The sequence below is a fragment of the Oryzias melastigma genome, linkage group LG5, assembly GCF_002922805.2.
Source record: "Oryzias melastigma strain HK-1 linkage group LG5, ASM292280v2, whole genome shotgun sequence".
In the NCBI taxonomy this organism is placed as follows: Eukaryota; Metazoa; Chordata; class Actinopteri; order Beloniformes; family Adrianichthyidae; genus Oryzias; species Oryzias melastigma.
Genome location: NC_050516.1, coordinates 22,365,872 through 22,391,647, shown reverse-complemented (window position 1 = coordinate 22,391,647; position 25,776 = coordinate 22,365,872). Strand labels below are relative to the sequence as shown.

General features: G+C 41.1%; 4 protein-coding genes across 4 annotated transcripts in view; 2 read left to right on the top strand and 2 right to left on the bottom strand.

Moving 5' to 3' along the window:
* Positions 1–2,863: 2,863 nt before the first annotated feature.
* Positions 2,864–4,765, bottom strand: hesx1 (HESX homeobox 1). Its single transcript, XM_036211756.1, has 3 exons — positions 4,648–4,765; positions 3,563–3,693; positions 2,864–3,495 (listed from the first exon to the last, which is right to left on the bottom strand). The coding sequence occupies exons 1-3, from the start codon at positions 4,757–4,759 to the stop codon at positions 3,352–3,354; spliced, it is 387 nt and encodes a 128-aa protein (XP_036067649.1). The 5' UTR covers positions 4,760–4,765; the 3' UTR covers positions 2,864–3,351.
* Positions 4,766–6,111: 1,346 nt separating this feature from the next.
* si:zfos-1056e6.1 (uncharacterized protein LOC107988029 homolog) lies at positions 6,112–10,865 on the top strand. The gene is made up of 9 exons (XM_036211991.1): positions 6,112–6,315; positions 8,699–8,775; positions 9,830–9,877; positions 9,944–10,008; positions 10,071–10,108; positions 10,175–10,254; positions 10,373–10,435; positions 10,530–10,580; positions 10,654–10,865. The coding sequence occupies exons 1-9, from the start codon at positions 6,192–6,194 to the stop codon at positions 10,705–10,707; spliced, it is 600 nt and encodes a 199-aa protein (XP_036067884.1). The 5' UTR covers positions 6,112–6,191; the 3' UTR covers positions 10,708–10,865.
* Positions 10,866–16,302: 5,437 nt separating this feature from the next.
* LOC112139991 (zinc-binding protein A33) lies at positions 16,303–18,533 on the top strand. The gene has a single exon (XM_024262874.2). The coding sequence runs from the start codon at positions 16,475–16,477 to the stop codon at positions 17,849–17,851; it is 1,377 nt and encodes a 458-aa protein (XP_024118642.1). The 5' UTR covers positions 16,303–16,474; the 3' UTR covers positions 17,852–18,533.
* Positions 18,534–24,394: 5,861 nt separating this feature from the next.
* The window catches only part of LOC112139984 (cytochrome c1, heme protein, mitochondrial), a 5,690-nt gene continuing 4,308 nt past the window's right edge, over positions 24,395–25,776 (bottom strand). The window contains exon 7 of the mRNA XM_024262871.1: positions 24,395–24,801. Coding sequence (XP_024118639.1) covers positions 24,697–24,801 — 105 coding nt within the window. The 3' untranslated portion in view covers positions 24,395–24,696. The remainder of the gene's footprint in view (positions 24,802–25,776) is intronic.

The window sequence follows — 25,776 nt, the reverse complement described above, 5'->3', positions numbered from 1 at the left end:
AAATCAAAGCTTAATATTTGAGAACAAATGTCGTCACATGAACAGGTTTAGTGTTCCACACGGAGCTGGTGTTCCTGAAAAGCTGTTTCACCAAGTCATTTGAATGTGTTATTTAAGGTAAAATAAAGACCACCTTTGTCATGAAGTTCATGAGAACATTCTCCTTTAATGGTTCTTTTTTTCTATATGAAGCTAAAAAGTGTGGAGAGAAATAAGCCTGATTTATGGGTTCGTTATTCCTGATTTGTGCGTAACTTTAGATTTGTGTGTGCACAATTCTTGATTTGTAACTCGTTATGTGCATACGTACAAAAATTACAAAATTAAAAAAAATACAAAATACAATTTACACATGTACAAATTAAAATGACAACACCTTGAAACTAATCACACACAAATATTTAAAAATTACGCACAAATCACTTGTTACACACACACAAAACCTCAGTTATGCATGAATCTTTTCATGCCTCAGAGATTCGTCTGTGAGTGATGCGTTTAAATACAACTAGAATCCTGGGTCATCAGAGTTTTCTTATCGGCACTTTTAAACTTAGACCGTGAATAATATCCAGTAAAACTTGCCATTTTCCCACTTTCTTAAACAGATATGCCAGATAATTAATATAAAAAAGTCTAAACAAGCGTTTCAAGAAAATGTATCCCTTTAAAAATAAAAATATTCAAATTATATCTAAATTTAAAATGGAAAGAATCTGTGAGACGTGAAAAGAGCCTCACCTCAGATTCATGTATAACTGAGATTTTGTGTGTGTGTGACAAGTGATTCAAGCGAGATTTTTAAAGATTTGTGTGTGTATTTAGTTTCAAGCTTTTGTAATTTTAATTTGTGCACGTGTAAATTATATTTAGTATTTTTTTTTATTTTGTTATTTTTGAAAATGTATTTTATGAGGGGCAAAAATTAAGAATTACATACATACAATTCCAAAGTTACGAACAAATCAAGAATCCTGCACACATAAATCAGGGTTATACTTATTTATCTCCATAAAAAAAGGACTTGATTGATTTCTGTCATAATTTTAACATTAAGGTGTGAAGCTAAAGCTGCGTATGTCAGCAGAAAAATCCTTTAGTCTTCTGAGCAGAATCCTTCTCTGGAGAGAAACTCATTCAGTTTCTGTGTTCGTTCTATTATTGGATTCAAGTTTTGGGAGATTCTTGCATTTTTGTCGTTTTTAGTAAAACACCAAATATTTCACTTCAGTTTTTATATGGAGACTGTATAATGCTAGCACATTCTTTGACTGCCGTGAGCTCACATTCATTCACATTTAAAGGCCAGACGCCTTTGAAAACTCATATCAAAAGCAACAAGAATTTGCTTTTCCTCTTTGGAAAAAAGTATAGTGAAATGAATCGATTTATTTATTTACACATATAAAAAGAACACAAGCAATAAAAAAACATTCAGAAAAATGAAATCATGTGATGGTTTTGTCACAGAAACCCAACTGGGTTTGTTCAAGACAGCCACACACCTCTGTCAAAAACAGAAATACATGAAATACAGTAAGTAAACAAACAGAGAACTAGATTCAATGATCTAAAACATAAAACCAAACTACTGTAGCATAACAATCTAAAATTAAATTGTTTTTTATGAAATTGTAATTAAGAAGTTTTTTTCAAACATCATTTTTTTATTCACAGAACAGGAGGTACATCCAAAACAGCAGGGGGCAGTATAGTCCTTTTTTTAAAACACCGTCAAATTACTGCAACACAACATTAGACACTTCCATTTATCTGGAAAGACACCTGACTGTATTGATAAACTGCATATGAACATCAATGGTTTAATAATGCAGTCAGTAGTTCTTTTAACCATCAGCATGTCCACTCCATCACTGTCCATAGATGTTTTATTCTCACTTTTCCTCACTATGGATAATACTTCACACTATTCCACTCCTCCAAGGAACACAGATTGCAGTATTTTGCTGTCCATTTCTTCATTTCCTTTAATATTGAAGCTATCCAATGAGTTTTCTATTTTAGCTCCTACATTAATTAAAAACATGTAAATTGTTTAGCAATTTCTTTGCTATAATTTAAAACAGGATCATTTTTAACACAATGTTCTGGTAAATTTAGTAGTTTGGATTTATTACTTTGTTTAGGATGTTCCATGTTATGGTAAATGGTAAATGTATACTTGTAGAGCTCTTTCTACCGTCCTTCGAGGGCCCAAAGTGCTTCACAGTCACAGACCCATTCACCCATTCACACATTCACACACTGGTGGTGTTTTCATATTCCCTTTCTGCTCTTTAATTTTTTTCATAGTAGCCTTTTATAGCTCTCCTAAAAATGGTTGCAAGTTTACTTTTATAGACTTTATAGTGAAATTCGTTGTTAGCTGTCTGTTTCCTTACACAATCTTTACAGAGTTAATGTCTGTCTAACCAAAACTACCTAAAGAAAACAAATAAAAGGAGAAGTTCTAACTAAAATGTTCAGATCATTAACATTGTAAACATTGTTCTGCTTCTCCTGGAGGACGTTTCAGTTTGACCACTAGGTGGCAATCGTGATATAGCATTACACCTTATTCTAGAAGAAAAAAGTATGAGTAAAAATCGATGTTTTAAATCACAAATAGTTACCTTTAATATATTTCCTTAAAAGAGTTTAGAAAATTCCTGTCTGTGAGTTTATAAAGATGTTCATTTAGTCAGTAATGTATGTTTAGGTCGACTGAGCGTTAGCATTAGCTGTTCTATGGGAAACTCCATTAAATGTTAGCATCAAGCTAGCAGACTTTAGCTTTATGTGCTAAATCGATCTATATTTTTTCAATCGATTATTGATCTGTTAACCTTGAATCAATTGAAATCAATTATTTAATTAATTGATTATATTTACCCTGTCCTTCTGCCTGAGCAATTTTCTGAATCTGATATTTATACAGTTCTAACAGATTCTGAAGGGAAGAAAAGCAGCTTTCTGCTGACGTATGACACTTTCCGATGAAGTGTCATACGTCAGCAGAAAGCGTCTTCAACATCAGTTCTGCTGGTTTGAAGAGCGTTTGCTACTTCCTGTCGTTGGTGACCGCTCTGGTGGTAAAGGGTTACCCATGAAAGACCTCAGGTGGACCAGCATGAAGAAGCAGAACCAGCACGTCTGAATCCATCCTCTTCTTTAGGATGAAGGTCTGAGTCAGCAGTCCTAGTCTGACCTTTGACCTCTTGCCTGACCAGGAGGCCGGCCGCTGTCTGAACCAGACAAACTTGGGTTTCCCTAAGACAGCGCCTCAGTTTAGCCCGTCGGTTCTGGAACCAGATCTGAAAGAAAAACCAGCAGCTTCAGAACCAGAGCTTTTTACTGTTGTTGGAAAGTCGTCTGCTGAGAAAACGAGAGAACCTGGATCCTGTCCTCCTCCAGCTGGAGAGCGGCTGCCAGCTGCTCCCTGAGCTGGATCCCTGGGTAGCAGTTCACCTGGAACACCGTCTCCAGGACGTTGACCTGCAGGACGGCTCCACATCCTCAGTGATGCGCTGCGGCTGGACCTGGCTGAGCAGAAACTGCTTACCTGTCTGCGTGTGAAGGCGGTGCGGGGCCTTGGCCTCTGAGACGGGGAGCCGGCTGGATTCCCGACGGCAGGAGGTCTGTGCAGATGACGGCGCTGCTCCGGACCCTCGCGGCTGCTCCTGCTGTCCTTCACTGCAGCCAACAGAAGTCAGAGTTCCTCTACCTTCGTCTCACTAGCAGGACTCAGATGATCAAACATGAGGAGGAGGAAATCCCTCATAGACCCACTCCAACTTTGAACATGTCTCTGAGGCATGAATAAAGAAATGAATATCAAAACTGTGTTTCTGAATATTTCTTTATTCAGATCGTGGTGAATCAGGAGCAGTTCTAATCAGGAAAACAAAAGGTCTTATGAAAAATATCGTGTTTGTAACGTACAAAAGGCGCTGGGCGGGGCCACTGTCTCCATGCACCGCCCCATTCTGATGCATCCAGACAAATAGATCTGGAATCTGAATCAGATCTGTACGGCTGGATAGAATGATATTTCTGTGCACCGCTAAAGTTAGGATGGGGCTGTGAGGGGATGTAAGCTAGCAGGAGAGACCATAAACACATGGATGACAGGAAATGGGAGCAGAACACACTGAGGATCAGACAGATCACAGCAGATCACACTGAGGATCAGACAGATCACAGCAGATCACACAGAGGATCAGACAGATCACAGCAGATCACACTGAGGACCAGACAGATCACAGCAGATCAGACAGAGGATCAGACAGATCACAGCAGATCAGACAGAGGATCAGACGGATCATAACAGAACACACTGAGGATCAGACGGATCACAGCAGATCAGACAGAGGATCAGACAGATCACAGCAGAACACAGTAAGGATCAGATGAATCACAGCAGAATACAATAAGGATCAGACAGATCACAGCAGATCACACTGAGGATCAGACGGATCACAGCAGATCACACTGAGGATCAGATGGATCACAACAGATCACACTGAGGATCAGACGGATCACAGCAGAACACAATAAGGATCAAATGGATAACAGCAGAACACAAAAAGGATCAGATGGATCACATCAGATCACATTGTCTGATCCTGTCAAACATTAGCTTTTCACCTGTCCGGCGTTGATGTAACTCCATGCAGCCTCCTGGAGTTTCCAGCTCCAAACCCAGAATCCGATGGATGGAAAAGGTTGTGGCTGCTGCTGTTCTGTCTGGTGATTCCATGACGTCTGACCCAGAGCTCGAGGAGAAGCTGGTTCATGAAGTGGAGCAACTTCGGCGGCGTCTGCTCCTCAGAGTCAGCCAGACCTCCAGCTGCTGTTTCATTCACTCCCCAGGACTTATGCTGGGAAGTCTTTCTTCCATGTGAATGACATTCCCCGAATCTACTGGGATAATCTCGGTGGAACCTGAGAAAGAGAAACTCTTCAAAATTCATAGAAAAACCTGACAGGAGATGAAGTCAGTGCAGCTCCTCCCTGATGGCATGAAAGGAAAGCTCTGACAAAAAGGCTAAACGGCTGCATTTCTTCAGAATTATCAAAGCAGAAAAGCTGTTTTCAGGTCTGAGACAATCTATCAATGGAGAGGGAGTCAACCGGGATCCACAGAGATTCAGTAATGCTCTAATCTGTGCATGGAGTCATGCACTCTTCACAACCAGATCAGCTCATGGTAAACCTCCCCTCAGTATGGGGGGGTCAACCACAGGCTGAATGGCAGCAGGAGGATGTTCTGGGATCACAGCCTCACGCTTCACTTACTGGAGTTCAGACAAAAGGAGGAAGAAAGAGAAGAGGTTCTCCTGAGACCCGCAGATCCTGCTGCACCAGAGACCACAGAGGTGGGTCCAGAACCCAGCAGAACAGATGCAAAACACAATTTCAGACTGTTTCTACTGCAAAAAGCTTATACTTGTACAGCGCTTTTCTGCCTTTCTTGAAGGACAAAAGTATCAAGCTGTTTTGGGGCCAATATTATTTGAAACCCAAATAAAACAGCTTGAAAAAAATATTGGCAAAAAATGTAAAATCTCCAAAACTTTCTGCTATTCTAAAATAGACTTAATTATATTCAGCTTCAAATGTTCTGTTTTTTAGGTTTCAAAACTCAAAATTTCAGTTTCAAAACATTTTTTTTCACTTTCAACTCTTTTTTCTGTTTTTGAATCTGAAAATGTCCGTTTTGGGCTATTGTGGCATAATAAGGGCTACCCACAAAGCCATTTTATGCAGCATAAGGACGTTTCGATAAGACGGCCCTTTGAACAGACTTGAACAGAGTTTTGGACGCGTGGTTGAACTAAAAAAGCCCTTGTGAGAGAGCTGCATGGGTTTTTTTTTCTTTGGCCAAACACCAATATTTTGTTCAAAATGTTTTATTTGGGTTTCAAATATTTTAGGCCCCCAAATAGTCCCATATCTGGTCGCTCCTTGCTGCAGGTAACCCTTCAGTTTAATATCATTCTTCAGTTTGAGTCTTTTTGATGGTATCAGACAGACTGGGATCAGACTACAGGCCGTTTTCAGTTAAAGTTTCCTAGCAGCTTCAAGTCCGGTCGAATCCAGAAACACGAGAAACCTTTATTGTGAAAGTCCACACCGGATGTGTCCCGAGCTATGTCATAACCATTTAATGAGAATTGATATTCACGTCAATGGTCATAATCGTAACGGCGTTTTTTTTTCTGAGAGAAAACATCCAAATGACGGGAGTTGTCGCTGAAAACCGCCTCCAGGTTTTTTCAGTCTGGATCCGGATGGAGCCGCGCGGCAAAAACGGTATTTTCTGCAGGTGTCTGCGCTCCCGTAACCATGGCAACCGCGACATGATTCACATCACAGCAGCCTTCGAAGACAAGCAATCTCGTCTATTTTCTAAAAAGAGAAGCATGAATTTGATGAAAATGTTAACATATTCTCCAATCAGGTTTTGCTTCCAGAAAGTTAGCATTTAGGGACAAAATAATTGTTGTGTTTTCAGTTTCCTTTCAAAAAATGTTCATGTTTTGATATTAGTCTTGAAAGTTCTTAAGGCCACGTGTAAAAGTCAAGGCCCTGATTGTACCCGGCCCTTCAGATCATTCTATTGTTTTTAATGGCCCGATGTTATCTTACGCTGATTTCTAACATCACACATTTTTACAGAGAGTAAAATATTGAAAGTTATTTAAGGTTTAAGTTGATTTGTTCTGGAATAATATTATACTAATAATATAATATAATAATATTTTTATTATTCATATTTATGTTAAAAGTTACAGTTTTAACGTTTTTATAATTGGCATTCTGTTAGCTTTTTGGACTATTTTGGAATTTAGTAAGATTTTTTAGGCTATTTGGAGTTTAATTAATATTTACATGCTAGCTGTTTTAGCTAACCTAATTTTTTTTTAAAAAATTTTAAAAAGTACTTTTAGGCTAATTTGGCATTTAGCTAATATTATAGCTGACTGTCAGCTTCAGCATTTTTAGCTATCAAATTCAGTATCTTCTGCTAGCTCACAGCATTCATTGATTAAGTAAAGTTTAAATGTTTTAAAAATGTAGTTTTAGAATGTTCAATAAATGTCATCCTGCTTGACCTAAGCTGTGTTTTGGATTTTGGCCCGTTGTGCGATTGAGTTTGACAACCCTGCTTTAGACGGATAATGTCATTCAGTATTTAAAAATTAGTTTATTTAACTTTAGGAAAAACATGGAATTTTATATATAAAGTTCTTGATTTATTTACTCTATCTTGTTCAGATTTATGAGCAATATAATATTTCTGAGGTTTTCTGACATAAATATTGCAGCTTAGGTTTGTTCTCATTAAGTGATTATTACATTTTTAGCTAATATTTGGATCATTTCTATTATTAATGAGTGTCATGGGTTAATATATAATAATGTTATTGAATGAATAATTCCACTGGAACAGCTTAGATGACTTTTCTATAGAATGATTTGACTGGTATAAAGTTATATTTCTGACAGAACTGCTCTGGGAGAATGACCAGAATCTATCCAGAGTCTACAGACCAAATTTCCTCTTCATTCACTAAGAAAAATGTATTTGTTCCCATAAATATCTGTTGTTCCACAGAGTCACAGAATGTGGTGAAACATTGTAATCATAGATGATTTCCCAGTAGAAATTGTGAAGGTTTGATCATTTAACTGGTAATTTGTTATCATCGAAATCTGCTTTGAGAAGGAATTCCAGATTCTCTCATTTTGTCACAAATGTATGGAGGGACACAGAACCAAAATTATCTCTGAGCCCAGACTGGATCCGGTTTAACTTTAACAGCCCTTTAAATCAATCAAGGTCAATCACATTTAATCCTCAATGTTTTTATCCATGAAAGATGTTTTCATTTAGTGCGTTTTTTTCCTCCAAATAAAACTATAGTGTTTATTTGATAGTTTAATGAACATATTGTGAAGAGCAGAAGAAAAGATGGGACTGTCTCTTTCCAAATTCCAAAGACAGGAAAAGTTATTTTCTCATTCTTCCATCCATCTAGTTCTGGACCTTACAAAGGCTCCACTGTACTAACATACACTCAAAAAGCTTGTCAAAAAGCTGTGTCTGTATATGAGATATTTCCTGTCTGTCATCACCATTTAACTCGGGTTTACTACAATGCCTATTTAATAAAGGGACCATTTAACACTCTTGTTTTTTTGTCCTTTCTCATAGTTTTACTAATTGTGACAGATTTAAATTTAATATATTTAATTTAATATTAAATAAAATGTTTATTTTTTAACAGAACCTGTGAGCTCATTGGAGTTTGTGATCTTTTTAACTGGATTCCTTTCTCACAATAGATTCACTCTTTAGGAGATTTAAGTTAAACTTCCAAAAACTGTTCAGATGGTGAGCTCTGACCACAAGGAACATTAACACTATGGTCAGTCGGTGGCCTGGCAGAAACCTCAGCAGAACCGTATGGTTGTCAGAACCAAAGATATTGGGTTTGGAAACAGTTCATTTCAACCAATCAAAGACAAACACCAATATCTACATCGACACACAAATATATGGAGTTTAGGATGATTAGTCATGAGATTACTGGACAATCCACATCCATCTATCCACATCCATTCACATCTGTCCACCCATCCACTGGGGGGTGTCAGTCTGCATCTTCTGAACAGCAGATCTTCCTCACAGTTTCTGCAGATGATCAGGTGGAGACTCTTCGAGAAGTCCTCATCCCAACAGCAGCCGAGTCCACCGCGATCAGACAGGTGAGCAAATGCTGCCAGGCTCCTCCCCCTCTGAACTGTGTGCTCCTCATCCTCTCACCTGTGCTGGCGATCACTTCATTTGTTCTTCAGATCTTCAAAGCTGTTCGCAATCATTTCCTTTGTGGTTGGTATCATCTGGTCTGTTTTCAACTATCAGGGGGTTTGGAGAAGCTTCAAACCGTTAGCCATCTTCAGACTGCACACATTCTCTGGGGATCCAATGTGATCTCCAGAGATCCTGTGATCTCCAGAGTTTTTATGTTCTCCAGAGGTCCTGTAATGTCCAGAGATCATGGAGACCTTAGAACAGAGTTCCACAAACTTTTCCAAGAGAGGGCCACATGACTGTTTTCTTCTCTGATGTGGTGCTGGGGTCAGTTTGTAGGCTAACAGAAAAATACTAGTGCAAATGCTGTAAGCTGAATGTGGCTGCTGAAGATGCTGAAGTTGATATCTAGCTAAAATATTAGCAAAATGCCAAATTAGCCTAGAAAAATTAAGAATAAATAAAAATTAGTCAAAACAGCTGGCATGCAGCTGAAATATTAGCCAAAAAACTGGTAAAATGTCTAATTACGCCAAAACAGCTAGTAGTGCTTAGTGTGAATGATTTACAGCATTCACACAATTAAACCAGCAAATATTCTCTCCTCTCCCGTCTAGTTCAGACTGGAGAAGGGTGGAATAGAAAGTCACGTTCTATGTGGGTCTCAATGGGCCAGATTGAGAAAAACATATATGTATATATGCGTCTCTGATAGTTTTTGGGGGCCGGACTAAATCCGGCCCGCGGGCCGTAGTTTGGGGACCCTTGCTTCAGAGCAGCTGCTGTGATGGATGGGAGGATTCTGTGAAGAACCAGACAGCAAAGCGATTGATTCAGATTGAAGGCGGATATCTATGCATGAAGCTCGAGGATGTTGTAGCAAGCTTTTTTTCTTTAATTCTGAGGAGTTTGATTCTTAAATTCTTCTGACATTTACTGTGAAAGTCTGTGAGGTTTAACCTGTTCAGTATATCAAGTTCTTTACGGTGTTTTTGGTTTATCTCCAAGGTTCTCACCGAAAGCTTTGGAATCGACTCTGAAGGCGTCGTTCTCAAGGTAACAGCATCATCACAGTAAGAATGAACGTTGTTGAGGAGAACCTGAAAGAGCGTCTGTGTGCAGATCAGGAACCATCAGGGCCGTCTGATCCCTCTGAGCAGCTGCACAGGAGCCAGCAGCGAGCACACGTACGTTTCTGCATCCACACACCTGTGCAGGGTTCTTCTGGACTGATGCTGTCTCTTCACAGGCCTCTGCTTCTGGAGGTGACCCAAACATTTCAGCACGGTGAGCAGGCGGTCATCATCCCAACACCTCCTAGCTCTTCTTCCTGAACTTTTCATTTCTGTGCAGTCCATCCAAAGCCCAGAAGCGTTCCCTTGACTGTGATCACCAGGAGCAAGAAGACTCGACTGCAGGCTGCATGCTGCAGGGTAGGTAGTGGGGGTGCTCTGGATCTGGTCCTGGTCCAACCTATCGCTCAGGGTCTGAGGGTAGATGGACCGAAGGAGGAGCAGAGGATGAAGAACGTCTTCTTTGATTGTTTTCCAGATCCAGAGACTCGAGGAGCTTTTGCCTGAAATCAAACTCAAACAGAATGACAAACTCGCTCAGGTAGTCAGACTCCTCCTCAGCAGAGTGGATTATGACCACAGGAACCGTGAAAACCAGTTTCTGACGTCCTGCTCTTCAATGGTTTCTGTCTCAGGAGATCCAGTGTCTGAAGCAGAAGCTGAGGTTTCTCACTCAGAGGATGCAGGTGAGTCCCAAGATCTGACGACGGCAGTGTGAGGCTCGGCCGGCTCCATCTCACCTGTCCGGCTCTGTTGCAGGTGACAAGTTCTCACAGTTGGACGGGGGGGCTGGACAGGGCTCCTCTTTGGTAAACTGGTTTCCAGAGCTAAATGGTCATCCTTCTACTGGTCCCAACTTCAATCCCGAGCCTGTAGGAACTGCAGCAGGAATATATGTTCATGTGTGTGTGGGGTCTTTTAGAAAAGTTAGACATTTGCAAAGTTTGACAATAAAAACATCTTACAACCTACGAATCGTTAAGAAGTCACTGAAATTTGAAGCAGAAACGCAGAAACACGACGGACTGAAGCAGAAACCCAGAGGATTTAGAATATCTCTGCAAGGATCTGGACAAAAGTCTCTCTGTTTCCCGTACCTCCTCTGTACGGTTTGGTCATAAGGACTCGAGCCAAGCTCAGCGTCACAGATCCTCCAAACTCCACCTTTTCAATTTAACTCAGTTTTATTTACATAGCCCAATTTTACAACACAGTTTTCTCATTGGGTTTACTCCGGTAGTTGGACAAAAGCAGAAAGTCATTAATAAAATATAACAATAGCTGGTTGCTAAACTAAACAAATTTAGCTAAATTGGTTATCCCTGCCCTTAGGCCCTCCTTCTTGATGAGGAAAAACTCCTAAAAAAACCTGATAGGAAAAAAAAAGAACAAATCTCAAGGAAGTCCACATGAAGGAGAGATCCCCTCCCAGGACGGACAGGCGATTTACCAGGACTGTTAAAGAAGAATTAGCTTATCTGACTGTACAACTGCATGTTTAAAGTGTTCATCCAGATAGATCTGAGGGTGGAGTCAGGCTTGGTCCATGGCCAAGAACAAGAGCACAGACGAACCACATGGAATCTGGAGGCGAGTGGGAGAGAGGGACAACAAATGAATCGCACTGCACCAAACAGAGGCATGGAGAACTAAAGGAAAACCTCATTACAGACAGCTTAAACCTTAAACCTGTCCCCCGTCGTCAGCACATTCCTTCCTCTGGGAGGCATCACAGGTTCCTACTTCACCAAAGACTCCAGAAATCCTTTCAATCTTCTCCCAGAACCAAAGCCGAGTTCTGGTTCCAGAACAAAATGCTGCAGCTGCTGCCTGGGACTGAGGAAGAGATATTTCTGCACCACAGAAGACTCCGCCTTCAGCAGCTCCACCAACATATCTGGAAAAAATGGATCCATGTTTGCCATCTGCTCCTGGTGACCTTCATATGACCTTCATGGTGACCTTTAGTGTAACAGTCGTGTCTTCTTTCAGATCTCACTAGATGTTTGTCCAGCAAACTTTTCACATGATGGTGAAAACCAGGTTTCAGGCCAGAAACATTGACGGTCTGCATAGTTACCAGACATTCATATTTTCTTTTAACAAACATCAAAAAGTGGTTTGACAGGAAGTCCGAGATGTTTTCTTCAGGATGCAGGAGAAGCCACTTGCGGTTTTGAACATAAACTCTGATTTCCATAAAGCAGGAGTGTCAAACTCAATCCCACAAGGGGCCACAATCCAAAACACACCTTAGGTCACGGGCCGAACAGGATAGACATTTATTGAACACTCTGAAACTACATTTTAAAAACTTTAAAAATGTAATTATGAACTAGATATATGGCATTACCTGCGATAATGCTAGTGTAAATGCTTTAAGCTGAATTTTGCCGCTGAAGATGCTGAAATTAATAGTTAAAAATACTAAAGCTGATAGCTGAAAATGCTGAAGTTGATAGCTGAAGATGCTGAAATTGATAGCTAAAAACGATAAAGCTGATAGCTGAGATCACTGAATCTAATAGCTAGTTATATTATGGGTTAAATACCAAATTAGCCTTAAAAAACTTAGGTTAGCCAAAACAGCTTGTGTGTTAGTATTAGCTAAACCCCAAAATAGCCTAAAACAATCTTAGTAAATAGAAAAATAGTCCAAAAAGCTAGCAGAATGACAATTTTTAAACCTTTGAAACTGTAACTTTTTAACATAATTATGAATAATAAATAGTCAGAAATATTATTCCAGAATAAATCAACTTAAACCTTAAATAACTTTTAATATTTTACTCTCCATAAAAATATATTTTGTCTAAATTATATAAGTTAAAATAAGCACAAGATAACATCTGGTCATTAACAACAATAAAATAAAATGATCTGAAGGGCCGGATAGAATTACCCGGAGGGCCAGATCCGGCCCCGGGCCTTGACTTTGAGACTTGTCCCATAGAAAGTCATCAAAGTCTCTGATGGAAGAAGACCTGAAGGAAGTTCAGAGCCAAAAAATCCGCAGAGCTTCCAGTCACTGTGTTACTGCAGATGTGACTCACCGCACATTTCTGTCTCATTCCTGACGGTCCACACATGAGCAGCCTTTGGTTCCTGACCCCTCCCTGAAGGCTCGGACGTGACTGTCTGCACTTCCATCCCGCCCATCGGCTGCACAGGTCTCCACAGGTGTTTTTCCCACCCGGACTGGGGGGTAGAGACTGCTTACATAGCAGGTGGAGGTGCAGCAGTCAATCATTCTGTCAGCGATCCTGAGCTAAAAATAACCCAGGACATTTGTACCATAAAGAGTTCCAAGAAATCTAGAAAAATAAAGGTCTGAGATCAGAGCCGGGAGCGCTGAACGAACCATTCAGCCCGGCCCTGGGCTGCACGGCGCCCCGGGTGACTCGTGATTTTTACGCGCCCTCCTCCACGCACGCACAGACACGCACCCAAAACATAAAATAAATAATTATTTGAACATTTTCCAGACTCTATGGCTGTAATATGTTGAAATAACTATTTATTTATTTTGATGATCAATAATTAAATAATAACCAGTAAAGAAATGTTTTCAGGATAATGACACGCCTCCTAAGCTGGAACGCAAATTCTCAACCTCTGCAATGCAAGGCAGCCACGCTAACCACGACACGAACATTCAGTCCGACATTCACAGCATGGTAGATGTTTGACAGGATCTCCAATGTTTAAGGTTTAAAGATTTCCATAGTTAAAGTCCCCCAACAACAATTTTTAAAATTTTCTTTAAACGTTCCCAGTGGGGTTTTAATTAGGACTGTGAAGTTTTTAACAAAAAATCCACATCCTAAATGTCTTAAAAAGACATTTTTCCTGTTGATCTGAAGCCTTTTTTTCCAAAAATCCCTCTGTGTGGGCGTGGCTTATGGTGTTGAGCTGCGTGACCCCGCCCCTTATCCCCCCCCCCAGACATCCTAGTGAGACACAGACTTTGATAAACCCATGAAGAAATGAAAATTAAAAAAAACATCATCATTTAGGCAGCATTGCAGCAGCAGCACTGCTGGAGCTCAGAACTGATTCCAGGCTAGCCCATGCTGATTGTTGAATTTACTTGAACAAGAAATCTAATGAAATGCCAGAATACAGAAATGGTCTAATCACACGTGCAGCAGTGGTGACATTTTTAGATGCAGACGAAGGGTTCCGTTCAGGAGAACAGTTCCGGTGTCCGGTTAAACCACCCGGTGGATCCTGAGCGGAGCTGCTGTTGCAGCGGCGCTCCTTTATAGCTGCCCGCGGTTGCGCGCCGCTCCTCATCACTGCTCGTGGCTGCCCACCACAGCCCACCTCTGCCCGCCGCCGCACCCATCCATCCATACATCTTCTAAACCTGTTTAGTCCGTTTTGGATTGGTTTACACACCAACTTGTTAACTTGGTTTACACACAGTTCCATGGCGTGAACTGCCCCCACCCTCACAGATATTTGGCTCCAAAGTTTCTCAAAATAGTTGAGGTCAGGGGAGGATGGGGGCCACACCATCAGTTTATCTCCTTATATCAGCCAATGATGCAGAGGTATTCCTGCAGCATGAGATGGAGCATCGTCATGATGAAGATTTGGTTACGGAAAGCAAGGTTCTTCTTTTTGTGGTCTGTCAGAAACTCCGCCTACTTTTCAGAGGTCATCTTCACACCTTCAGAGATCCTAAATCCAGCTGTCTCCCATGATTCCAGCCCAAACATGACTGTTGGGACATGGTGGTCATCCACCAACACCCATCACTCCATCCTTCTGGACCATCCAGGGCTGCACGGCTCTCATCAGTGAACCAGACTGTTAGAAAATGAGTCTCCCTGCAGCTGTATCTGCTGTGAGGGTTGTTTGGGGGGTGGGGGTCCAATAGTGCAGCCTCTTGAGGATCCTATATCTTGATGTTGGTGGACTCCAGAGACACCAGCAGCTTCAAGCATGTGCTGCTGCTCTGTAATGCTATTTTAGCAGCTGCTCTCTAAATCTGATGGATTTGTCTGCAGAAACCTTCATACTGTCTTTATCTGGACCAACGTGTGTCTGAATCAGACACAGATCTCTTCATAGTACGGTGATCACGCTGAAGGTTTCAAGACATTCAACTATTTTGTTCTTTTCAGCAGCAGATCTGTTTTCTTTACCATACTGTTAAAAAAGGTTGGTCGGCTTACATCAGGGATGTCAAACTCAATCACACAAGGGGCCGAAATCCAAAACACACCTTAGGTCGAACAGGATAAACATTTATTGAACACTCTAAAACTACATTTTTTAAACTTTAAAACCGTAACTTTTAACATAATTATGGACTGGATATATAGCATTACCTGTGATAATGCTAGTGTGAAGCTATTTGTGCTGATAGCTAAAAATGCTGAAGCTGAAAGACAGCTAAAATATCAGCTAAATGTCAAATTAGCCTAAATTACTAAAAAAAAAAAAAAAAAAAAAAAAAGATTAGCCAAAACAGCTAGCTGAAAAAAAGGCAAAACTTCAAAACAGCCACACACACAAAAAAAGCCTAAATTATCCAGAACAGCTAGCAAGTAGCTGAAATATTAGCTGAACTTCAAAAAAGCTTAGAAAATCTTAGTAAATGCCAAAACAGTCCATACCTGGAGGGCCAGATCTGGCCCCCGGTTCTTGATTTTGACACATGTGGCATACATAATAAAGTGGAACATCCTTCTTTAGGAGTTTCTCCTTTAATTGAACTCACCCAGAAAACGAATGATCACAGGTGTGTGAGATTGACGACAGTGATCCAAAGAGACACAAAATCCTCTGAGGTTAATGGAAAAACTAAGACTGTGATCTTTTGACACTTTAATAAGATTTTCATAATAATTCGAATGCGCTGTAGATGAACAGAAGTTTGGAGAATGAAGCTGGCGATGACAGTGTGTGTCTGGGGGGGTTACTGCATTAGAAACAGACTGTAAACTCTTCAGATCCGTGTTACAGAGTTCTTCTCCTCCCCAGGGCACTGTCCTGTTCCAGCGCTGCTATGTAAAGTTTGCATAACAGCGAGTGTTCAGATTTTTGCTGGGGACTTTTTGCTGTCATCATCTTCCATCATCTTTTTCAGGAACTGGTTTGTTTGGTTTATTGTAAGACCAGAGCTTGAGGGAAATTGGAGTTTCATCACTGAAAAGCATAAGAGTGACCCCCCCCATCCCCCCACCCCCAAAAAAGCAGCTCCTCCCCTCAGTCTAAGCAGATGCTTCACACCCAGACTCAATACTTCACTAATCAACTAGTTTTATTTTGAGAAATGTCTCATTTTTACTCCAGAATCACCAATATTAGCGTTAGATTGAATATGCATTTTTTTACTTTGCTGGAATTTCTCATGTTTTCCCTGATCTGACAGATTGATTAAAGTCACTCACACACTAATGCAGAGAACAAGCGTCTGAAGTCCTGTTGTTGTTTGTCATGTTCTGAAACTACATTAGGCTCCACCCCCTCACGCACTATAAATCCCCAGCTCTTCCTGCTGCACAGACCTGCCAACAGCAGCCGCTCACTTGCCTTTCTGAGGACGCCTCACGCCACCGCTCACAGCATGTCGCTGCTGCAGGAAGAAGACCTGTCCTGCACCATCTGCCAGGACATCTTCAGGGACCCTGTGGTTCTGGCCTGCAGCCACAGCTACTGCAGGGCCTGTCTGCAGAACTGGTGGAGCGGCAAAACGATCCTGGAGTGCCCGATGTGTAAGTCCAGGTCATCCAGCGAATTGACCTCCAACTTGGTGTTGAAGAAAGTCTGTGAAGCCATCATAGAGAGGCAGAGAAACAGAGAGTCTGTGTGCCAGGTCCACAACGAGAAGCTGAAGCTCTTCTGCCTGGATCACCAGGAGCCGGTGTGCGTCGTCTGTCTGCTCTCAGACGCACACACTGGACACAACGTCAGGCCTGTGGAGGAGGTCGCAAGCCAGCACAAGAATCAGCTGGAAGGCCTCCTGAAGCCTCTGAAGGAGAAGCTGAAGAACCTCGAAGAGGTGAAAGAAAACTTGTGTCAAACAGCAGAACACATCCGGTTCCAGGCCCAGCAGACAGAGAAGTTCCTCAGGGAGCAGTTTGAGAAGCTGCAGACGTTCATCCGGAAGGAGGAGGAGACCAGGATAAAGGCTCTGAGAGAGGAGGAGAAGAAGAAGAATCAGGCGATGAAGGAGAAGATTGAGACTCTGAGCAAAGACATCGCAGCTCTGTCAGACACGGTTCGAGAGGCAGAAGGAGCTCTGAGGGGGGGAGAAGTCCGGTTCCTGCAGAGCTTCAAGTCTGCTCTAAAGAGGCTCCAGCACAGCCCCCCCCAGGAGGAGCCACAGCCCGCCTCCGGAGCGCTCATAGACCAGGCCAAATATCAGGAAAACCTGACCTTCAAAGTCTGGAAAAAGCTGAAAAGTATGGTGAGGTTCAGCCCCGTCACTCTGGACCCAAACTCTGCCAACGCAGAACTTTCTCTGTCCCGAGACCTGACGGCCGTGAATCTGGGGAAGAGACAGAACCTTCCAGACAACCCCGAGAGGTTCAGCTGCTTCCGCATCGTCTTGGGCTCCAAGGGCTTCAGCTCAGGGGCCTACAGCTGGGACGTGGAGGTCAAAGAAAACACAGAGTGGTTTGTGGGCGTGGCTTCAGAGAGCGTGCACAGGAAGGGAAAGCATCCGTCTCGTTTATGGAGAATTGGATGCACCAACGGAGAATACACGGCACGCTCGCTGTCGGATCCATCCACCGTTCTGCCAAACACGTGGAAGCTCAACCTGATCCGGGTTCACCTGGACTGGGACCGAGGGAAGCTGGTGTTCTTCGACCTGGAGGCCAACGCCCACATCCACACCTTCAGCCATCGCTTCACAGAGAAACTGTTCCCCTACTTCAACACGGTGAGCGAACAGCCGCTGCGGATCGTCCCGGAGACGCCGTTCAGCCTGCAAGGCTGAGGATCAGCAGCCCTGCAGCTCCGCCACCAACACCTCCACCATGGAGACGCTGAGCTCAAGCAGAGCCGCCTCACTGAGGGAGGGGCCACAATCCTGAAGGGACCTTTAAAAGTGGACAAAACTCTTTTAAAACCTCAGGTTCAAGTTTTTGGGGAACCTTTCATCCGATGGTTTGATCATTGTCTGTTTCTCTTTTTCACACCTGAGCGTAAAAAGTCTTTTTCTTTCTGCAGTTTGATTTTCTACATTTTTATTTAGTCAAATATATCGAGTCATTGTAACTTTAGAAAGAGTGGAGACTGGCAAACGTTAAGCTGTAGTCACATGTGACATGGACCTGTCCGTGGAGGGTTGTAGAGGAGCGGCTGCATCTGAAGAGGAGAGCAGGATTGTCGGCACTTCCACCGAGGCTCATACGGCCTCCTCAAAGGACTGCATGAAACTGGAACATTGTGAGTGTTAGATCTATCCTGAAGTCAGGCCTCGAGGGCCAGTATCCTACATGCTTTCCAACCAACCTGCCATTGAAGCTCATTATTGGCCAAACACACCTGATCCAGGTAATCCACAGCAGATAAGCCAGGATTTCTGGAAAACCAGCAGGAGGCCCTCGAGGCCTGACTTTGGACACCCCTGATGTAGTTGTCAGTGATATGTGAGTACTGACCGCACAAATGCTGCACACACAGGTGTACACATGATATGCAAGAGTCTGTAGGACGTCCACACAAACTACTCTCTGATTGTCTCATTTCTAACAGTCAGGCTGCAGAGAGGAACGTGCACGTGTCACGTGAACAGCACTAACGGGATCCTTGTTCAGCCTGCAGGATTTGGGGGTTCAAAATATGAACCATCTGTTTGACTCGCCTGGGTCGCACCTAATTCCCCCTTACTGACCCTTCAACGTTGCAGAAGTGTTCACTATGACCTGTCGCTGCAGCACGCCCATAGAAAAACATTTTCACTGAGCCTCTGTGACCTTGATGTTTTCTGAGTGCGTCCTGTAGAGCAGGGGTGTTAACCTCAAGCACACAGGGGGACACATTTTTAAAAGTTTAAAACTGTAACTTTTTAACATAATTATGATCTAGATTTAAAACATTACCTGTGATAATTTTAGTGTGAATGCTGTAAGCTGAATTTAGCCGCTAAAGATGCTAAAAATGATAGCTAAAAATGCTGAAGCTGATAGCAAGCTAAAATATTAGCTAAATGCCAAATTGGCCTAAAAAATACCAAAAAAATTGGGGTTAGCCAAAACAGCTAGCATGTAGCTGAAATATTAGCCAAACTCCAAATTAGCCTAAAATTGTAGTTAGCCAAAATAGTCCAAAAAGCTAACAGAATGACATTTTTAAAACTTTAAAACCGTAACTTTTTAACCTAATTATGAATAATAAAAAAGCAGGAATATTATTCCAGAATAAATCAACTTAAACCTTAAATAACTTTCAATATTTTACTCTCCATAAAAATATATTTTGTCAAAATTATATAAGTTAGAAATGAGCACAAGATAACATCGGGTCATGAATAACAATAAAATAAAATGATGTGGAGGACCGGATAGAATTACCCAGAGGGCCGGATCCGGCCCCCGGGCCTTGACTTTGACACGTTATGAACAGGTTTGACCGTTTTTCTCGTACCCATCGTAAGGACAGCTGGACTGAGGTTTCATAACAGGTTTACACCAACTGAAGTGATGTGAGAGTCAAAAACACGTCCTCCGGCGTTCTGCTCTGAGGCGTCTGCTGAGGAAAACTAGAGCGCACAGAAGGACCTCAGAATGTGAGCATGCAGCATTCCTGATCTGAACAGTGTTATGCAAACGTCCACATGACACAGATCACCATGAAAGCATCTGAACTCAACAACCTGTGGTGACATCACGAGCAGTTCTGGTCAGAACCCTGCGGAAGATCAGATCCTGGAACTTCTTCACCATCGCTGTTCTTCACGACCAAACACTGTCAGAGTCTGAACCTGAAGGGATCAGCTGATCTGGATTTCCTACCCCATGCATGACGGTCACATGCTGGACGAACGTATCACCATGTTTGTGTTACATTTTAAACAATCTGGATTACGGGGCAGATCTGTTGGATTGCAGTGATGTTAATAAAGCTCTGTTGGAGGTTTCTGCTGATTGTGTTGCAGGTCAAACATGACCTGCACTGAAGTGAACAAGAAGAAACTCCTGATCTTTGTTGCTGCCGCTCCTTCGTAACATTTCTATTTTCTGAGCAGGAAGATGGCCCAGTTACCGAACAGAACATCCTGCCTGGCGGGTCGGAGCGGTTCCTCCTGAGGGGGTGATGTCAGAGGAAAATCCACATTTTAAACTGACTGAACAAAGAAAATTCCAGTTGTAGACGATGACATGTATGCCAGCAGGTCCTGCTGCTTGACTTTAACCCTGAATTACACAACCTCACTGCAGAACCCAGAACCCGGATCTGGATCTGGAGGGTTTCCTGATGGTGGTTCAGGACATGAAGAACCTCGTGTTTATTAGAGCCACTGTACTGATGAAAGACATATTTCCTTTCTGATTATCAATTCTGACAGGAGTTTATGAAAGGAACCACCAGAACCGGCTTCTCATTGGTCTTTGGTTCGGATCCGATGAAAATGCTGTTTGTAACGTCTTCCTGGAGCATTTCTCTGATGATGGAGGACATCAATCAGCAAAATTAACATCAAAACTATATTTCTGAGTATTTGTTTTTTCAAAGCACAGATGGGAAAAAAGCTGTTTGAAAATGACATAGAAAATATGATGGGCGGGGCCACAAGCTCCCTGCTCTGCTGCACTCTGCAAAGAGGGCGGGGTTCCTCTGCTCTGATCGGCCCGCCCCCAACAAATATCCATATAAATCTATAGATATACAACTATTGATGTATATAGACGTAGAATAGATCCATAAATATAAATCTATATACATGTATAGATGTAGAATAGATATATGGATGTAGATCTATAAATGTGCACATTCTCAAATTCAAGTGCTTAAATACACAGACTATTTATGAAAAGCAGATTCAGACCAGAGACTCAGACAATTATTTTGTATCAAAAGATGCCAACTAATATGTGATATGACATGTTATACGGTTTCTCATTCGTCACCAACTTATTGAACAAATCCATGTCAGCTGAACAGCAGCGTCCTCAGTTCTCGAGTCGTTTTGAGTCCAGTGGGGTTTTTTGATATGGGCCACGTGGGGGGGGGGGAATTAGGGGGGAAAAATCATTCAGTATTTCTTTACTGTAATATGAACAGCGGAGCGCGTCTGTTATACAGTCTATGGTTCTGCTGTCTGAAGGTGAATTTAATCATTAAACAGCGCCCTCTGCTGCCCGACGCTCAAACTGGCGCCCTCGTCTGATTGCAGTACAGTACAGCGTGGAACATACCAAGTCAAAAAATGCGAGAGGGGGGTGAATTCACCGGTGGCAGGGTGAATCCCACTCAGGTAATTGGGATAATTTTTCAGTCTCAGACTCATCTCATGCTCAAACTATTTTTAAATTTAACCACTTTAATTTATCGCACCTAATTATGGCTTTCATTAACCATGATTATATTTTTAAACTCAATTCCTATCTCTTAGATAAACTATCACAAGAATTGGTATAGTCCGAGGCTGAGCTGATGCGATAAGCGCTAGTTGCTGTCAGAGGATGCTAACTTGTTTATTTTTATGAGTGGAATAAAATGCAAAAGACAAAACCATCCGGTGCCCAATTTAGAAAAAGATGAAAGAAGACCAAGAGAAACATGACAAGGAAAAGGTATGATATAAAACATTGTTAAACTTCATATTTAAGCCCAAGACAACTTTAAACATGAGCAATAGACTGTATATAAAATAAAAAAATGTTTTTACAGTCTATATGGTAATAATATATAAATGTTATGCTAAGGCTATTGTTAGCCTAAACTTTTGTTAAATTCATCCAAACTATATTTATGCATTAAGCTAATTAAATACAACTAAATATTTGCTCATATCCAACCAATTTAGGTTAATTCCTTTACTAATGCTTTCACTAAAGCATTAGATATTATTCAGTACTTTGTCTTTTTTTTTCAGTAATAGTGGAATTACTTTGTTGTGGCTCCTCAGCCTGTTGTCAGAAATTGCATTTAAATATACAGCTTCAATCCCACCACTTTGATATATTTGTCTAAAAATTTAGTAAGAATGCTCCATTATTATATTCATGGATGCTCTTCCAAATTATTAATTGCACATTTTTTAGTTCATATTGAGAGAACTAGACCAAGTTTATAGTGTATTTTCTAGGTTGATTTGTATTTTTAAACCTCAATTAAACATGTGTGTGATTGTGTGATGTTATCCTTATAAGAGTTCTTCTTACTTTTAGTTTTGTTTTTTATAACAACCCTGTAGGCTGTAAGGGTTGTCAAGCTTCTCGTAATACTCTTTCCAGTTGGAATTTGTTAAATATTTGAATTGTACCTTTCTGGGTCGTAATGGGGTGGGAGAGGGGGCGGGGCACTGAGGGGTGCTACTGGTGTGGCACGCCCAGGGCGACATCTGTGCCAGGACCGCCACTGGCCGCCTGACCATTCTTTCTGACTGTCCATCTGAGAACGAAACGCTTCCGCTTTCACATCCGTCTTCTTTCATCAGCCAAACTAAAACTAAATGTCCTAAAACATTTTATTTAATTCGAAAAGAAAATAAAAATATAAATTAAAAAAAAAGATTAAAGAAACTTAAAAAGTATTTAAATGATAAAACTAAAACAAGTAAACCCACGACGGTGTATAAGAAAACAAACAAATTAAATATATATATATATATATATATATATGTGATTTTGAATCTCATAAATTTAGGAGATTAAAAGTAGTAAATTTACGAGAAAAAAAATCATAAATTAATGAAAAAAGAACCAAAGTTGTCTGTTTATCAGAGCCATGCTTGAAGATTAAAGACATGGAATATCACAAAAACAAAGAAATTCTGAACCTTTTGGTGACTCAAAATCAAATTATTATCAGTGAGCTGACTTACCGGGGTTTGGTGCTAGTGCTGATAGCTGAAGGTGCTAAAATTGATAGCTAAAGCACTGTAGCTAATAGCTGAAAACGCAAAAGTTAATAGCCATCTAAAAATATTCACTAAATTCCGAATTAGACTAAAAAACAAACAAAAAAAAAAACGTAGATTAGCCAAGACAGCTAGCATGTAGCTGAAAAAATAGCTAAACTTCAAAATAGCCGAAAAAAAATCTTATTAAATGCCAAAATAGTCCAAAAAGGCTAGCAGAATGTCAATGTTTAAAACTTTAAAACCACAATTTAACATGAATATGAATAATAAAAGACAGGAATATTTTTCCAGAATAAATCAACTTAAACCTTAAATAACTTTCAATATTTTACTCTCCGTAAAAATTTATTTTGTCAAAATGATACAAGTTAGAAATAAGCACAAGATAACATCGGGCCATTAATAACAATAAAATGAAATGATCTGGAGGGCCGGATCCGGCCCCCGGCCCTCAACTTTGATATGTGCCTTACGTCATGTCTGTCATGGGCAGAAGGAACAACAAAGGAAAATGAAAACTGTTGCATACGTCCCTTTCTCCAGATGAAATGTCCAGTTTTAACACGAAACATAACAGATTTAATTAAAATAATCTGTTGTTAGTACAAGAACATTGAAGATTCAGAAACCCAGGCCTCTTCAGACAGAAGCATCACAGAGCTGGAGATCTGGTCTTTGGTGGAGGAAGAAAGAAGTGGACAGCTGCAGCGGGGTATGGATGATTTCATCCACAGCTCTGCAGAGATCCAGCAAGCTCCCTGTCAATGACTGAAAAATGAATAAACTAATCCAAACAAAGAAGCTTCCAAACATTTGTAACATTTTAAACATTCAGCTCACCTGTTGAAATCCAAGGTGCTTTTCAGTTTGGTTCACTTACTGGACTGTAGCTCACTTTCACTTCAATCTCATAAATTTACGAGAAAAAACTTGTAAATGTACTTTTTATTTGAGGGTCCAATACATCATCGCACAAACCAGACTGGAAGTAAGTAAAACTAAACTGAAAGAAAACCATGTGTTGAAGTGTCCTTTGGCAAAAGACTGAACCTTATCTCGCCTCTTTTGGAAAGTTGCAGCCAGTGGAGCCCCCACCAGTGTGTGAATGTGGCTGAAGTGCTTTGGGCTCTTAAAGAAGGTAGAAAAAGTATTCACAATTTAAATAAAAAAAAGCAAATTGTAAATTACAAAACTAAGCTCACTGTGGACAACACTCATGACAATTTAGTGGTGATTACAACAGAAACATCCTAAATGACCTCGTCCTAACCTCCATGTCCTCTGATGAAGCGTTTCATGCACATCATTTGGAAAATATCCGAGACTTCCTGATTTGTTCCAGGGTAGTAAAGCACAGCTGTATATTCTGTGTCGGCCCCGCCCACCCAGACAGACCGTGGATCTCTTCTCTCCACCATGAAGACGGTGCTCAGACAGCAACACCCCCAGTTTCCTTTCAGATAATTTATTTTGTACAGTAAAACAGAGGTTAGGTCATGCTCTGTGGACAGACGCTGCACACTCCAGATGTTTCCGAAAACAGATGATTATATTACAAAGAGAGCAAGTCAATAAACTTCCAGCATCAAAGCTTCAGCGCAGAACGTTCAACATCACCACAAGGCTCAAGCTGCACGCCACCATGAGCACAGGAGTCAGGGCCCCGCCCCCACAGAGGCATGGGAGTGAAGTCAGGATCTTCTGGAGGAGAGCCCTGTGGGGTTATTGAACGCCCCCAGACCGGGGCTCCTTTACTTGGGGGGCCTGTAGGCAATCTTGCGGCTCTTCAGGACAGACCATCTGTGTCTCTTCATGTAGTAGAGCAGAGGAACGAGGATGGCCGAGCCCATCAGGAGCTGTGGAGCACACAGAGACACAGCTGATGTCACAGCACGCCGTCAAATGCATGATGGGAAGGTTCTGCTCCAATCTGAGGAGCAGTACGTCTGAAACACGAAGCTGTGTGGAAATGAGGCAGAAGACTTCAAGCTTCCTGCTGACCTTTGACCTCATGAAGAGATCCGGATTTTAAAGGGTTTTCATCTCTTTAAATGCATTTTGGATAAAAAAATTGTTTGGTCCTCTTTGATCCAACAATATAGATGTGCAGAAACCCTTTAGTGCATGTGTCAAAGTCAAGGCCCGGGGGCTGGATCCGGCCATCTAAATCATTTATTTTATTTTATTGTTATTGATGGCCTGATGTTATCTTACACTTAATTCTAATTTGTATAATTTTGACTAAATGTATTTTTATGGATGGTAAAATATTGAAATTACAGACAGGCGATACTGTTCTGGTATCGCCTGTCTGTCCTGGGATAGGATCTCTCCTTTTCCTGACTCAGGTTTTTTAGGAGGTTTTCCTTACCGGGAGGGAGGGTCTAAGGGCAGGGATAACCAGTTTATTTAGTCTGTTTAGTTTTTAACTATTGTTTATATTTTGAAGCCCAATGAGGCAAATTCCTTTGTGATTTTGGACTATATAAATAAAATTGAATTGAATTGAATTGAATTGAATTAAAAGTTTAAGTTGATTTATTCTGGAGTAATATTTCTAACGTTTTATATTCATAATTATGCTAAAAAGTTAGTTTTAAAGTTTTAAAAATTAGCATTCTGCTAACTTTCTTTAACTTCCCCGCGGGCACGTCCCAAAAGGATTAATAAAGCTGCCTATCTATCTAACTTTGACTATTTCGGTTATTTTGGAGTTTAGCTAATATTTCAGCTACATGCTAGCTGTTTTGGCTAACTAAGGTTTTTGTTGCTGTTTTTAGGCTATTTGAAGTTTAGCAATTTTTTCAGCCACATGCCAACTGTTTTGGCTC